Consider the following 17037-nt stretch of genomic DNA (forward strand, 5'->3'; position numbering starts at 1 on the left):
AGAGTTTGGGCTGCAAGTATGATACATGTGATGTGGTTTCCATGTAATTGCAAGTGAAAATAGGTACTGTTTTGTATAGCCCTGCCCCCAACTCCAAACATAAGTAACATTTTAAAGTATGGCTGCAGGCCAACGTTTTGAATAAGGGGTTACTTTATTTATATATATACACACACACACGTATATTGTATTTTCTGACGAGTGTTAATGGAGGGGGTAACCCAACGCCATATAAAGAAGGAGCAGTAACCCTATGTAGTGTATCAGCCTGGTTACGCCCTCCTAGAAGGGCTCTGTCCAATGCATACCCTGCTGCTACAATAATTTCTCTACTATAGCAAATGGATTTAATTATGCTTTTATAAGCAATTTAAATCTGGTTATTCTGGATTGAAGTGGGTGTCACCGAGTGCAGAATATGGGCAAAAGACGCAATGAAACACATTAGTCTGAAATCTACTTTTTCTTTTGTAAACACTTCCCTTTTTGGTTTTGTTTATTGTAGGAGGGAAGTGGTTTTCTGTTACTGACAACCCAGACGAGGAAGCAAAGTGGGACTGAAGTAAAAGAGGAACGTGGGAAAGACTGGAAATAGCAGGGTCCTGCTATGACAAGGACCACTCCCTTGGCAGCCTTTCAGAGACTGACCAGCCCTGCGTTCAGGGCAGCAAGGGCTGAGGGGTTCTTCCCTCCGCTCCTCTGACGACAAGCTGGTCCAGAAATTCCTGTTCCAAGCTGCTCTACTGTTTGGCAACCTCCTTTTCATTTCCAGTCTAACTGTATCCATGGCCAGTCTAGAATCATTTAATCTTAGCCAGCATCTTGACAGCTTTGTTTCCCTCCTCAGTGTTCGACATCTGCAGACATCAATCAGATCCTCTTTTTGCATTCAATTTGCTAGTCTAATCAGGCTGAGTTCTTCCCTTCTTTTCCTCTTTGCAAAAGGCTTCGCAATTACTTCATCAGCCCAGAGAAGACCTTGTCTGCACCCAGAGCAGATTGCATTCATTTCTTGAACATGACAGACGGTACTAGCACAGTGACCTTAAATCTTCCCTAAGTTGATGGGAAATACTCTACATAGCCCAGAAGCACACTTGCTATTTTCACATCTACATTGCAATGCAGTAAGCAAAGCCGTAGCAAAGAGCACAGCAGCAAGTGGCAAACCCCACTGCTATCCTGCATCTGACCTCAAACAGCAGACATCAAAACTGGAAACGTCTGATATTTTACATGAGAACTTCAGAAAAATCATTAAAATTTGGGCCCTGGGTCTTCATATTATGAGATAAAAAAGCATTTTCCTTGGTTACTAGTGACAACAATGAGCTTTGTTTCTGCTTTCTGCTATACAGCACAGCTGCTCTGTGAACCAGGTAAGCTATACATAAAAAAAAAAAAAAAAACCACCAACAAAACCCACCTCATTTCTATTATGTGAGTTTACCCAAGGGCTCCACCCTAAACAAGCCCAATTCTTAAACTCCATAGCTAGCTGTTGCATCACCCCAGTGAGAAGAGAAGTGGGTGGGTGGCAGGATGCGTTTGTCTGTCTTTTTTTTTTTTTTTTTTTTTTAGTATTTTGGGTTTATGTAGGAGGAGTGAAGCCACAATTAAAAGGTCAAGTTTCTCCTGCTCCTGCCTCTTCTAAGAGAAAAACAAGCTCTATTACCATTTAGCAACGGACAAAAAGCAACTGGAAAGGAGACCAGGCAGTATGGAAGAGCTACACTGCAGAAAATGCTTTGGTCCTTAAGTAACAGCTTAGCTCAGGGACTCCCAAACTCACCTTGCTGGGACAAGGCTGTGGCCACTGCTTCCATCACAGCCACTCCTCCCCTCCACCACCCACGTCAGCAAGAAGCTCCCACCCACAGCACACACCAGAGGAGGCTCTAAACTGGACAGGCAGCAGATGTGCAGTACTCTGCTGAGGTATACATACCGCAAGTGACAGCAATGCTATCATTTGACTTACCTACACAAGAAAAAATACCAACTGTATACAGATCTGATTCAGTGTTCACCCATGTAAGTAAGATCCTTTCCGGTAACCCCAGATGGATCTTTCATTCAGTTCTGAGCAATATACAAAGGCTGGTAGATACAGGAGGCCTGCTTCCAAGTACCGTTCATTGAGTTTTCAGATAATTCAATGCAAATGCAAATTCAGGTATCAGGAACAGTAGGGCCTGAGATCCCACAGCAACTAAAGGACACTGCAGGTCTGTAGACATTTGCGCACATATATTTGGAAACATCCAATGGCACAGAGGTGTTTCTAGGGAAGACACAAAGAAAGGCTTCCCTGTTATTACCATTTTGTTAGAGAACTAGAACAAGCCAGGATTTTGTGTGCCAAATGCCTAAACGCCCATCAGATGTTAGAGATGGAATATAGCAGAGTGCTCTGTTCACCCTTGAGCAGAGTGGTTCCTCCTGGGTCTAAGGTGGACATTTATAACAGGCTGGGGAGCAAATACACAGGAGAGTGTGTCTCCTGTGTCAGGAACATGCCAGCCAGTGTGAGGAAGAAGGCTATGTACTGTCTGGGCTATACTTACAGGAGTCTGGAAGCAACAGTAGAGTTTGGTGAGGAATGGGTGGTTCCTTGCCAAGGAAAGGATGCGTTTCTCGGTCATGGTGCATTCAACATCGTCATCTTGGAGAATGACGTCCTTCTTCAACACCTTCACTGCATAGAGCTGCCCACTCTCTTTCATCTTGGCAAGCATCACCTAAACCAAAGGGAAAGGTGAATCACAAGGGCTGAGCCCTCAGTGTCTACAAGCAACATAAAACCTCTCGCAACTTTTCACACTAGAAAGGTCAGTTATCTCATGACCAGGCTTGTAGATGCAAGTGAGTCAGCCTGTTAGTATGGGCATTGGTGTACAATTGATGACACAAATGCTACTGTCTGCAGCAGGCTTCTCCAGATAGAAATGCCCACACACGTTGCTCCAACGTCTGGCATGGGGCTAGGTGGTTGAAGGTCATCCACCATGCCAGGGCAACCCCCCTGAGAAGTGCCATCTCTCTCAATTCCCTCCTCAGTTATCAAATTCAAGTACACCATTTCACATTGGCTTTGTAGCAAAGCAAAGAAACGAAATCCCTTTCTCACTACATTTGAAACCAATGCTGCCCAAACAAGTGCTAATGCACACACTTGCAATTTCTGGTATGGGCCCTGGCATGCAGCTGTTCCTTTGGTTGATAATGTGTTTGGGGTTTTCTTGTGATATCCAGTTCTTCCCTTTGCTTTCTCTTCCTTTTCTCCCTGCTCTCTGTAACCAACCTTGCTGCACAAAGCATACCCCACTGGACAGCCTGTGTGCCACGTTATGAAATAACTTCATCTACCTTGGAGCTTCTTAAATAAGGAATGTGGGTTTCCCCAAAAGAGCCACAAATAACTCTCACCTTTCCAAAACTGCCCTTTCCCAATACGCGAAGGAAGGTTAAATCTTTGATCCCAAGTTTGCTCGCTGAACTTTCACTAACGTTGTTGCCATCTTTCAGGCTTCCTTTTCCCTGATGTCTCAAAGTAGATCTTGAAACCAGTTTCTGTGGAGGAAAGTAAATAAGTATCGGTCTGCACAGATATTGTACTTTTGCCTCGCAGGTGTACCCCAGTAGTCAACTTACCAACCTGGGCATTTAGGACCTGTTCAAATGCACCATACGGCCTCTGGAACAGAAAGCACCTTGATACCACCACCCACATAGCTGTCACATGTGACCAGCCAACCTCGCTGAGCTGTGCTGAGATGTCAGCAACGCTGGCTCCTGACCTAGGCATCTTAAGTTGTAAACCCGCTACTCAGCGGATTCAAGAGGCAAGCCTGCCCCTCTCCATTCTCACTCCCCAGAAAAATAAGGCAATGAGTGTGAAAATCCAAGTCTCCTATCTAACATCAGAGCGAGGAGTACTACGTAATTTATGCAATATGCGAAGTGCTGATGAGACTTAGAACCTGGGCTGTATATCTTGGGAGTCTATCTGATTTTAAGACTCTTAATCAAAACCTAGCTCAGCAGGACCCAAACTTCAGAATATTTTTCTTTCCCACAGCTGAGCTGCTGCTTCCTCCACTGCTGTAAATTCAATGGAAGGCTGTTCATTCCCACACGAGCAGTGAGGTGTCTGCATTTTCAGGAACTGTACCAATATTAGCACACATTTCTAGAGCTTCTGTTTTTACAGCACATGAAGATCAAGTCAGCCTCTACAGCCCTCTGTTCACAGCTCTCTTGGTACGAGTACACGTTTAAACCACGAATTTATTAGCCCAAACAAAGTCACACGGACTTCTTGAGCTCCACCTTGTGACTACTTTAGCGTAAAGCAAAATTCTTCCTGCAGAGACGACCTGTCTCACTCCCATCGAAGCGGCAACCCCCGCCATGGGGAACGAACCAAGAGCATTCAGGACAGCACCCAGCAAAACTCCCATCAGATTTAAGCTTATAGCACAGTCTGAGCACTTACCTAGAGCCTTTAGCTCACAAATAACGAGAAGAGACTGTTAAAAACCAAGAACAGGTTTTTATTTTCCTGGTTTCATCTCCTGTTGACGTGCAGATTATGCAAACAACAAATGCTAACAAGTGGTGATTTTTACAGAGCTGAGCGGGGAGTGCGGGACTTGTGTTTCCCTGTAAGTCCCAGGATGACTGTCCCCCTGAACTGCCACAGCATGAAGAGCGAAGGTAAGAAAGTCTCGTTTGCTACAAACCAACTGAATTCAGAAGGGGCAGCACAGCCTGATGAGCAGGCTAGGCTGATACAGTATGATGTGGTCAACCAATGTAGCTGACTAACTGTATGACAAGATTTAGCAGGTCTGGCAAGTATGTTTTGGGGGGTTTAAGGTTTTCTTTTTGGTCAAATAAAAATAAATAGACCACCATTTTATTACAAGTTATTGTGGTTTCAAGCAAACTCACTTTTCAAAACTGCTACTAAAGGAAACACGATGAAAACTTGTTATCAAATGACAGCTCTGATTTCCATCACCCTTTTTGGGCATTTTGACTCAAGCTCTTACAGTATGTTTTAAACTCTCTGAATAGACTCAGATTTACAACAGCTGGATTTTTAGGATGCCTTAAATACTGACAAGCAGAAACTGTACACATACGTCCCAATCCTGGCAAAATCTCACTGGGACTCTGTCTCAGACGGCAAAGATCAGAGCTGATGTTGCGTTGACAGGGACCACCGATTTTAGCTGGGGAAACTGTAACGAAGAGTGAAATGGTTTCCCCAAAATCACTCAGAAAAACAATGACAAAGCTGGGAAGAGAACCTAGGCTTCTTGCTGAGCTCTTCCTTTGCTCTATCACAAGCTACATAAGCAGACAAAGCTTTTGTGCTTGTGGTAAAAGTAGAAAAAGGTATGGCATGAATTACATTGATCAGTAATTAGTTAGGAGTCTTATTCTCCTCTCATTCATACCAAAGAGATAAAAGAGTTACTGGAGTCACACCATCACACCACTGTGAAACATGAGCGTACAACAAAGCAACACCTATAAATTAAAATACCCAGGTTTACCCTGGTGGAGACAAGACATCCATTTTCCAGGTGAAGTCTTTGCCACAAGCCACAGACAGTAACAACCTACTCACGCAGTCCACCACCCAACACCATCTCTCATAACTGAAGTCTCTCGCTTCTCCTGCACCCATATACTCAGTTGTGAATGTTTTAAATGGGGTGTGTGGGGCAGGGGGGGCAGGGCGTGGAGAAAAAGAAAGACTCACCGAATTTGGGGAAATGCTTCCTGGTTGCAGACCCATGCATGCCAAGGTTTTAGCAAGCTCTGCTGAGTTCACCCCACAGTTCGGTGCAACGTTTGCTTGGCATCGGATGTGGACGTTCATTTTACAGACTGACAGAGGCAATATTAGGGATGGAAAATAACAGCAAAGGAACAATTAAAATAACTTCGAGGGATTTATTGCTGGGAAATAATTTAGCAATTCTGCTTCAGGAAACATACCCATCTCGATCTACTCTGTGTCTTTAAACTAGATTTCTGCCACCGATCTAGGCAGAAACAAAACTAGGACTCTTATAAGAGAATAAACTCCTGAAAAATCAGCAATATACCCCAAACTCTCCAAGTAGGATGTCACATTGCCTGAAGGTATTCACAAGCACGTTTGTCAGGAATATAAACACCACTGGAGCTATGCCTGCAGGTAAATTTAGGATTTATAATGCCACAGAATTTGCAACAAACTTCCCCTGCATTTCCAGTTATCTAATTTTAAAGCTATATTGTTCAGTGGGAAACTAAAATCTTTCTTGCTCTTTTTCATGGACACACGTACACCCTCTTGTGGGAGATGAAGGCAAATTGGAACTGTTTGCTACCCATACAATTTTACAGTCTGGATCACTGAAACAAAAACGTAACACCAGGACATGCTTTGTCGTCAATTAACAGTGTGACAGGGTAGTCAACCTAAAGCAATGACATTTTTTTCCCCTCGAATGCCTTTTCATTGCCTTATCTCAGTAACTGAGGAAAAACCTTCAAAGTCAAGGGAAAAATGAATGCAGAAAGCAGCAATACCCGAGAATATTTTCAATAATGCAAGTTTTAACTAACAAAGCTGTGCTGAGAGTGCAAAGTAGAGCCCTTCTGGAAGCCTGAGTCAAAAAACTAGATCAGCGTTTTTGTTAACTCTTGCAAAGATGAATATTCATTGCTCAGCTTTCTCTTGAAGGTTGCACAAATCAAGCCCACGCAGTGCATCAAGAGTCTAAAATATATGTATTTTGTGAAAAGCCTACTGTAAGAAGCTGCTCACTTTTACACTGTAGGCCCTGTCGCATGATTCCCCAGAGCAAAGAACCGCAGTGGTCACAGAAAGTCGGGACTTTGTAGTTGTGGACGCTGAACTTATGAGGAATGTTGATTCCAAACCTCTGTTCGGTCACCTGAGGAGCCCAAAAGAAAAACATAGGTTTAAAACGAAAAAAGTGTATATCTGCTGACGTTCATTTACATACAGGCATTTAAGTGCAAAACTATGAAAATAATTCCAACTCAGAAAATGTCCCAATCTATCACCTCACTGATGTTTATTGCAAGCGAACATTGAGTGAACAACCTCACCTGCTGTGAGGCTGCTCTGGTTTCTTTGCTGGGCAGGCTGGACTAACTCACAAAGCAGACTTTAAAGAGGGCTGCCTAACCAATTTTAAATTCTTAAAGCCAAGTGAGAAGTAGATTACCTCATCACAAACCTATCACTCTGAAGGGGCCGCATATAAATTATGCTAGCTACAGCATTTTGTAACTAACCCATTTTCAAATTATCAACTTGCATACTATGTGCAACCATATAACTTTAGGTCAAACTGTTGATTTTATTACATTTAATATAGAATAGTTTTCCCAGCGTCTAAAATTCTCATTCCTCTTCTCACCCTCCTTGTTATTAACAGTCTTTCATTTCAGGCCCATGTTTCGCTTTATCACTTGCTCCCATCCCCTTTTTAACTTTGTTCTTTTCCAATTGTGAATCATTCGGATCTCAAAGACACCTTCGAAAATGTTACATCAGCTGAAGAAACAAATGCCCATTTAGCCTCTTCATTACTTTCTACTTTGTTTCTCAACATGCAGATCCTGGAAGACTGAGGGGGAACCCACAGCTTCCCAAAGAAGAGTCAGGGGTGCGACTGAAACCATGAGTTTAAAGTGAGCGGTGCCTCCTCATCTCCGTCTTCTTTTAAAGTAGCTTAAATGTGTTATAAACCCTTCATAATCCTAGGAGAGGGGTGAGGAGACCCGGTATTTAACTTGTACGTTTACCCTTAGGCATGTTAACTTATTTTCATCTGGCTTGGCAAGGGGGCATTTTAAGACTTAAGTCTAGCTCAGTTTGGAGGGAAGAAATAAAGAGCAAAGGCAACTGCTTATCTGCACTGGAAAGAAAGCTTCTGCATGGCACACAACACAGAGCTACCTCCCGATTAAAAATATTTCAATTGACTTTTCCTCAAACAGTTTTTAAACAATTTCCAGTTACAGAAATGATACATGCAATGTACAGGGCAGTTTTAGGTGGGGATATTATTCTGGTCAAATACAGCCAAAACTAGAAAAAAAGAAAACCTTCAAAAACACAAGTTATGCAAGGGTTCTTTATTACAACATAAATAATTTCATAGAGTAAAGGTGTGGAGCAATGACTAAATGAGCCCTTTAAATTACCAGAAAAGAGAGAGGCATAACAAAGACCAGTGGTTAGATTTTAAAGCTAGAGAAATCCACATTAAGAACTGGGCACCAAATTTTGATGACAACACAGTTAATCATGAAAGAAAATTACCATGTAAAACAGTGGATATGCTATTTCTTGATGTCTTCCAATGAAGACACTATGCCTTCCTAAACTACGTGCTAGTCCAAGCAGCTACTGGAATTAACAGAAGAACGAGATGATATTGCATGACCTTTAGGCACGTCCCTATCACTCTTCCTCACTTTAAAATCTATGAATAAAGATAACACAGAGTAAATTCTATTATAGGACAACCCCCAGCAACCCAGAAAACCTCAGGATTCACAAATTATGATGACCCAAAATAACCACCATGACTTTACCTTGAGATCGATCTTGTTAGTATTGTTTTGGCACGTGCAAGCTGTAACAATTAGATGATGGCAGCGCTTGTGTACAACACAGGTGCATACTAGGAAATAAAAGAGGCATGCTGAAAATAGCTGTTGAAAGACTCAGAACACATCCACCCATAAGCTGGGTTCTTTAAGGCTCGAATATATCATCAGGACATGGTAAAGAGGTGAAAAATAATCGGTGGCCTGGAATTTCCAAAATCTCGTAACAGATCCAGACATGCATCTCCAACCCATTGCAACAGAAATCCTGCACTGGATCACTCATACAGCCTAGAAAACAGCTGCCTATATAAAATACATGTGATGCCCACAGCAATAACAGCGTAATTTCACAAATGCACTAAAAAAATGCTGTTGAAATTATCCAGCTGAGAGCATTTCTCACAACATACACAAACAATACACAGGTCTGAGATAACAAAAGCCATCCCCACACCTCAGTGGCATAGTGTCTCTTACACTGGATACCCAAATGACTCCTGCCCAGGTTAGTTTGTCATTAAGGCTCAGTGCAATGCTTGGATCTGGGGAGCTGGATAACTGCAGCAGAACGGTGCTGTGTCTGGACTAATTAGCTAGTCCGCATCAAGAGGACTAATCAGCCCTAAAGCAGAATTGAGTTCTCTCCAGGTCTGAAGCTGGCTTGGCTGGAATGAACTTAGATTCCTCCGCTCCATAACCCAGCGTGTACTGTGGACACCACCAAGGGCCGTAGCTACTGTCTACGTAAGGAGATTTTTATGATGGAAACTACATTGCTGATGTGTTGCAGGGTCCCACAATATTCTGTTTGTTGCTGACTCAAGCTTGCACTTATAAGGGTATATCAATAACATTCACTTTCACCCAGAAATTTTATGCAGGATATCCATTTTGTTTACATGTAGCTTCCTTTCATATGAGGACACTAGTGCCCTATTATATTGCACAAGAAGCAGGCTGTGTTAGAAGGTTATACTGAGTGACCATACACCTGTGAGGCAAATAATAAAATAAAATAATAAAAAAAAAAATCTTACCGTAGAAAAAGGGAAAGGAAAAACAATAATTAAGTGCAAACAAGCATCACATACATCTATAATACAGCCATTCAGCCAAAATATGCATTCAGACAAAGCAATGTCCCAGCCCACAAAGCTGCCCTTTGAAGTCACATTCCTAGGTTTATTTTGTTAAACTTCATAGGTGGAAAAAGGAAGAGGGTGGTCATTCCAGTAGGATACTTTGTGGCCCAGTACCAGTCTCACACTGTCCTGAAGGAATCCCAGTCTCTCAAACCTAGCTGACTGTTACCCATACTCAGCAACTCAGTGGATCTGCACAGGAGGAAAACTGTGGGTGAAACACAACAACCGGACTCCTAGGTGTTTGCATGAACGTAGATGGTTGCTCCTGGGTGCATGCAAGCTGTCAGCCTGACAGCTGCTCAAATGCACAGTTTTGGCTGGCTGGGGAGGAAGAGGAGTGGTGACTTCAGAGAAGCTTGTAACCGCAGGATGTCCCAGCAGCACAGGAGACTCCTCCTGAGACAGCACATCCTACACACACATTGTGCAGGCGCAGAGCACCTTACCTTGGCACTGGTATCCCTGCTTCCCAAACACGCCCCTGTTCAAAACAAAACATGAGCGTAATTTAGCATCAGAAAGCCAGTCTTCTTTCAGATCATTTACAGAAGAGAGCGCCAAAATGCAAGAGCATCCCAAATGACCAGATCCCCAGGGCAAAATTGCCCAGCAATACTGGTGCGATTCAGCACAGGGGTGTGAGAGCATAACAAAGCACTACAAGGTCAGGCTGTCAACGTCCATGTTATTCCCCATATTCCCCCCTCACTCTAGTTTCTGAAATACCTCACTTTATTACAACACACACCACACTTATCAGACAGATCCCAGCAGCCCACACCCTGTTATTATCTCTCCCACTCCATGCTCTTTTGAGACACATTTAAGTTTTTCCCCCCTGCTCTGCCTACTCCCCAATATGTTCCACCCCACACCTCACACCTCTGATGGCTCTTCTATTATCAGGCATTTTCACTAGTCTTCCAAGCAACTGTTTTTTCTCAGTGTAATCTCAAAACTCCACTCAAGTTAATAGCCGGGGTCTTTCTACAGATTGCCTGGGTTACTTTCCCCCCCACCCCCAAAATAACACCTTTGCTTACAAGTGAGGAACGTTGCCTCATCCCCACACCATCCCAGTTTGTTTCTGGCATCCAACATACACATCACCTCTGGTCTCTCTGCAGTAAACTCCAGTTTGCAACATAAGTTTACCCTGCCAAACCTGATGGCCATGGGGAATCACATCAGTGGCCCTTAGCAAAGTGCCGAGTGACTGATTCAGGATCGGGGGTGGCATGTCAGGCCCCAAAACACGAAGGGACGGGAAGCACCACACCACCATGTTCAAGCCGTTCTTACCAGATGAACTCCCTGCAGTGCGAGCAGTACGTTGGCTGTCGCAGGTAGGTAGCCATGAATTTGTGCCCGTTCACCTGATGCACTCGCCTTCGCATTGCCCGCTGGCGTTTCCGAGTGAGGTTCTTAAAAATTCGATCCCTCTGGAGGGTCCCTGTGCATGGGATAGGAATAAAAAAAAGCAATAAAACATTAACATTGTCATGCACAGTTATTACTCCTGTTTTTGCTATGGCACAAAATGCTTTCAAAGGCCACAATTACATCCCTGGTATAGAAGTCAGGGGACCACAGTCTAGAATGAGGGTAGCCTTTGGGACAAGCAAGGAAGTTAATTGCAAAAGGCCCCTTTAGCTCAAAATTACATTCTTCATGCAGAAATAACTGCCTCTTCCCATCTTCCTCTCGCTCCTCTCCCATGTTCAGACATGTCATTAATCCATTAATTCACAAGCTGTAAACAGACCAGAAGCTGAAGGTTAATGAGTTGTTATAACTCACAGCTTTTTGGGCAATAACACCTGAAAACATGACTATGTGCAATCAACTGAGCAGCCCCCCGCTTGCCGAGCCAAAGCAGTGCCTTGCTCAGTGAGCAGGGTTTATCCACACTCAGTATTCTCAGGCTACGCTTCGGTATCGCCATTTGTAGCAATTTTGTTCCCTGTATTGGACAAAAAGGCACAGTCTACTTTTTCAAGGACTGCCAAGTTGCCAATACACGCCACTCTCAGCTTTCTTTAAAGGGCTCATTTTCCAAAAGGTATCTAATATTTTAAAGGTCTGGGAAGCAGGGACCCAGGAACTGCTAGCATTCAAATTTGAATTGTCTCAAAAACTTTTTTTTTTTATTATTATTTAATTCAGCCATATAATGATTTCCTAGCAAACTTCAGTTTACACAAAACAAGTCGCTCTCAAAAGGCAGAACTGAGCTCTACATCAAGAAAGCCATTCCCACACAGCAGCAGCCATCTGACTTGCAAATCACAGCCAGCTGTGCTGGGATCCTTGCACAGACCAGGTCAGACTCAGCTGAGCTTCATAGATCAAAGCCTCATCTGGGGCACACTCGCCTCAGAGAAAGAAATTAAATTTGCAGTTTTCAAGTTAGTTGCTTTCCGAAGGAAAGGTCCTACTAACAAATGCACTTTAGGGATGCACAGTGGAGCCTGCTGGAGGTGAGTCTGCACCAGTGTATGTACTAGGGACTCTTGTTTTGAGTCCGGACTTGGATGCAAGACAAACGCCAGCTATTGCCAAGCCTGCACGGATGCCATGACACAGGAAGGGACAGGCGCTCTGTAAACTTCCCACCCATCTGATCATCCTGGAGCAGTGGATCGGCAGCAGTACCCGAGCACAGCTGTTACCGCACCGCTTCGTTTACCCATAAAAAGGGGGCAGAGCATTTCCCTGCTTTCAACTAGCTTTATTGATTAAATGCTGGGGGGGAGAAGAGGGAAAAAGCTGTCAACGTGATCAAGGCTTGAAATGTAAGAGTCCCACATCACAGGCCAATTTCCCAGTCCTCTTTGTAGAAGCGGAGATAAGGGAAGCCATACTGTCAGTACTTAACCCAGCCACTTCAAAGGGCTACGAGGAACGTACAATGTATTCCTCTTGGTACTCTTACCACACAGGTTTAGAAGCACAGCCAGCCATAAAGCTCAAGGGCTTTTTTCTGCTGTGTTCTCCCAGCCATTTGTGCGTGCGTCCCCTCTACAGGCACTAATGGAAACCACCTATCCAATGGCGTAACTGCGACATGGAGCCTGGCTTGACTTTAAGACAGCTCACATTTATTTTTAAAATGGAAGCGCACGCTATAAATTACGATTTTCCCATTAAAACAGACACAAAAAAAAAAAAAAAGAGGATGTGGTAGGGCCAACCAAGCACTTAACAGAAACCTCCTTTCCTTACTACAGAGCGCCAAGCAGCTGGGCAGAGAGGCTGGCGCAGAACAGCCTGCCTTTCTAGAGAAGTGCTCGAACATGTGTTTAATTCTCACTGAAGTCAACAGGACTCAGAGAACCACAGGAACTGCCAGACTGAATCAGAACACTGGTCCATCTAGTTCAGCATCCTGCCTCTGTCAGTGGGCAGCCAGAAACACACGACAGCAAGATGGAGGAACCCTGCAGCTGGGAAATAATTTGCCTCTTTCCCACACATGAGATGTCATTTTGATCTCCAGAAGTGAGAGCCGATGCACAGAGGTTCCATATCCCTTCCAAACATTCAATCGTCATTGCACAAAATCAATAGTCCCATTATCCACCATTGGAAACATGGGCAAGAAGAACTTCAAGCAGTAAACCAGTTCATCCCTCTTCCCCAAAAGAAAGGTCAAGAGCCAGTTGCTTCACTGAGCGCAAACCTCCTGCAACTTCACGTGAGAATTATTTAATTTTTTATATATATATAAATAAAAATTTCCTTACAGCGTTATAGAACTTGCCCACCTTTAAATTCAAGAGAACATCTCCTTGATCTAGGTTAAACCATATGCTTAAGTGTTTTCCTAAATCAGGGTCAAACACCTCAACTGGCAAAGTATCCTGTCTTGGCATCCAACACATACAAGAGAACTTGCAAGGCACGGAAAGGGAAGGGCAGGGTTTGTGAGTGGGGGGTGAGCATGTAAGTAAACCACCTAGGGAGGCAATCCAGTTACCAGCTTGCTTCACACCAGCTGCTCCGTTAGAAGCCCAGCAGCTGATGCCCTTTAAGTTCATGCACTCACATTTACCAGAGTTTAAGAGAATATGTTCCCAATTTAGCTCATGTAGTTGCTGGTTTTGTTACGGTTCCCCTCAAGGACCAGCACGTGGTAATTGCCCCCCTGGTGCTCTCCCACACAGCAAGCAGCCCACACACAGCCAAGAGCAAACCAGTCCTTTGCACCAGGAACAGGGGACACCCAAGGGTAGCCCACAAAGCCACTGAGTGGGACACTGCTGTGCATCCCTGTGGTTTGCCTGGCTTCAGAGAGACTGCAATTTTGAAATGGTTCAGGAAGACTAAAAAATGACAGGCACTTGCTTTCTCATGGGAGATAGAGGAAGTGTCCATGCTGCCTGCACTGATGGATCACACCCGTGGCCAGCCTTGAGCCTTCTCTTCCAAGCTATACTCCATCTCCTGTTCTCCAGCCACAGACATCTCATGCAGCACGGCAACTTCCATCTTAAAACACATGCCACAAGCTTTTTGTCTTTTTTTTTTTTTTTCCTAAAAGCATATTTCGCATTTAAAACATTCCTCAAATTTCACATTTTCCCACACTACTTGGCTGCATTACCCTGCTAACTTTCTCCAGATGCTGCACGTCTTCCAGGTGATCCTTACCCATGCTTACATTCACCTCACATTACATTATAACAAATCTAAGTATTATTAAGCAGGAGACTGACTTCAGCAATACCTGAATTACTTTTCATTCACCGTCAGCTCTTTTGGGCGCTGCTCTTCCCATTTCCTGATGCTGTCTCAAGCGAAAAGGAGGAGAGCACAGCACAACTTCAGCCACAACTCAGGCCCAGGCATAGCTGCAGGAGACCATCCACCGCATGCTCTAGTGCATTGACATATACAACCACATTCCACAGAATACATCCCTCTTTCAGAGGGCTTGGGCGCTCATCCATCCCACACACCACACCATAGGGCGGGCAAGTTCAACACTCCAACAAGGCGCAAGTGCTTTTGAAATGGTGCAACATATCGCTACCAAAACCATCTTCCTCCTAATGACCAGCCACCAACATGGCACTTCCTCAGCTGCCGAGCTCCCAGTGCCGCTGGGTGAGAGGTTGCGTGCAGAAACCATCAACGCAGCACTGAAGCCTGCTAGTTGACAGGGTGGCCAACACAGCAGCCCCTCACGCCTCTCACCTTTAGCGTCACAGGACGTAAAGTCATCACAGACATTTTCCCCACTCTTGTCCTGTCTTCTGACCAGTTCCCTACAGAATATAGATTTTCCTTCTGCACGCGGAGAGCATTTTACAAAACAAAGCAGATCTAGACCACTTTAGGAGACCCAGAATTTTAAAACCCTCTAATCTCTGGTAAAGCAACAACCACCATGAATGGTTCAAATGTCCAAATACTGCTATAAAAACAGGCAAGTAATTGCTCAAAGGGAGTTGTCCACATCCATGGTTAAATTTGGATGCCTGTAACTGTTGGGTATTTACTGTGCCTGGCTATGTGCAAAAGTAACTACAAAGTGAAACACTAGAAAGCCTCTTCCCCTTTCCTCCTCTCCACTCATGCCTAACACGTGTTTATGGCACTGGAAATTATGCACACGGAGGGAGAGAGAATAAATAACCCACCAAGTCATCTGAGGACAACTGCACACACTAGCACACTGCTCACCCACTCGGCAACCTCATTACCCTGCCCCACCTGCCCCCGGAGCTTACCTGATCCTGCCCTTCCCAGCCAGAGATCCCCCCTTTCTCTCCTCAACCCCGCCCCCCCCCCCCAATTTTTTATTCCAGGGGGTAATTCCATTTTAGTCCTTACAGGGGTGGCGTTAAGACATCTACAGCAGTAAGACAAGAGGAAGAGCTGCAGAATGAAGTGCTGTGTGTGTAACTATTTGCCTCAACTAGTTAAAGCCTGTCAGGTCTCATCTATTGGAAATCAAACTCGCTGTCGCGCTACCAACCACTGCTATAACACCGGCTCGGCAAAGGTCACTTGGGTACATGACAATTTCTAGTGTTACACTTCCGTATGCGTCAATGGGATTTTTCTTTGAAAGAACCAAAGATATTCAAAAAAGCAATGTAAAAAGCCTTAAAGCAATAATGCTAATAGATTAAAACTTAATTAAGCCTTTTTCATTAGTAACAGTACACAGAGGTTATCCTATGCTCCCCTGGGAGCACTGCAGGCAAGATCCCGTTGCATTAAGTGATGGATGAGCACAGAGCAGAGACCAACCACTGGACTTATTAGACTGTAAAAAGCAAGACAGAAGATTGACAGACCCCTCGCCTCTCCCAAGCACTGCAGCACCGAACAACAATTTCACATCAGGCTAAACACTCATCTAGCCCATGCCCTAACGGTGAGTAGTAGTGGGTATCTTTAGTAGCGGGTGTTTTAGGAAAAGAAGATATAAAACAAATCAAGTAAATGGGGGGGAATGAATACACACACGCGCCCCTTTGGCTATCAGTATGTAGGTGTTCTCTCAATATTTACCTAACAGTGGGCTTCCTCACATCTACTGAATACAAACAGAGGCTGAACCAAGATGTTTATTTTCCAAACTGGAAAACACAAATCTTATGACAAAAATCCCTTACAAAGGCTTGGTATCTTTTCACCAGGAGTTTTATCACCATAATCCCATGGATGGCCAAAACTACAGGAAGCCTTACTAATTAAAACATTGTAAAAACAACACAGCATTGAAGAAGCAGCTGACAGCCTGACTCTGAAAAGGAAAAATACTTTAAAGACTATGACCCAAAGTGGTATTTCCATTGCTGACTGTTCTGCTTCCCTAGTATTAGTGCTGCAGATTAAAAGCCTTGCCTTTCCTAACTACTGCAAAGTTTTCTCTTTCAGCTCCCCTCAAAAGTCACTTGGATGAGTGAATCGGCCAGCTGGAAAACAGCCACATCCGCAGAGATCGTGATAACCATAGGGGGTTTCTCTTCCACTTCATGTCCACCGAAGTTTCTGTCCTTCTGCTGCTTCTGCCAGTCTGCGCATGAAATCAGAGTGGTTCAAATCCCAGGAGAGGCTCATTGCAAAGCAAACATGTGGCACATCAAACACTGGCTGGGCCTTATGTTTGATCCAGCTGCTGTTTTCCCCTCTGAAACTGGGTAAAGTTTTGTATGAAGACCACAGAAAGAGCCAGCTAGTGCTGGCAGGACTAGGTCATCTTCTACTAGGACCTGACGGA

The 17037-nt window shown here is 44.2% G+C and overlaps 1 protein-coding gene across 1 annotated transcript in view; it reads right to left on the minus strand.

Moving 5' to 3' along the window:
* The window catches only part of PRKCH (protein kinase C eta), a 119557-nt gene that overhangs the window by 58441 nt on the left and 44079 nt on the right, over positions 1-17037 (minus strand). Inside the window, exons 3-9 of the mRNA XM_054200116.1 lie at positions 11103-11253; positions 10247-10281; positions 8638-8726; positions 6833-6962; positions 5777-5904; positions 3430-3573; positions 2568-2741 (exon numbers count right to left, since the gene is read on the minus strand). Coding sequence (XP_054056091.1) covers positions 2568-2741; positions 3430-3573; positions 5777-5904; positions 6833-6962; positions 8638-8726; positions 10247-10281; positions 11103-11253 — 851 coding nt within the window. The remainder of the gene's footprint in view (positions 1-2567; positions 2742-3429; positions 3574-5776; positions 5905-6832; positions 6963-8637; positions 8727-10246; positions 10282-11102; positions 11254-17037) is intronic.

The sequence above is a fragment of the Rissa tridactyla genome, chromosome 4, assembly GCF_028500815.1.
Source record: "Rissa tridactyla isolate bRisTri1 chromosome 4, bRisTri1.patW.cur.20221130, whole genome shotgun sequence".
NCBI lineage: Eukaryota > Metazoa > Chordata > Aves > Charadriiformes > Laridae > Rissa > Rissa tridactyla.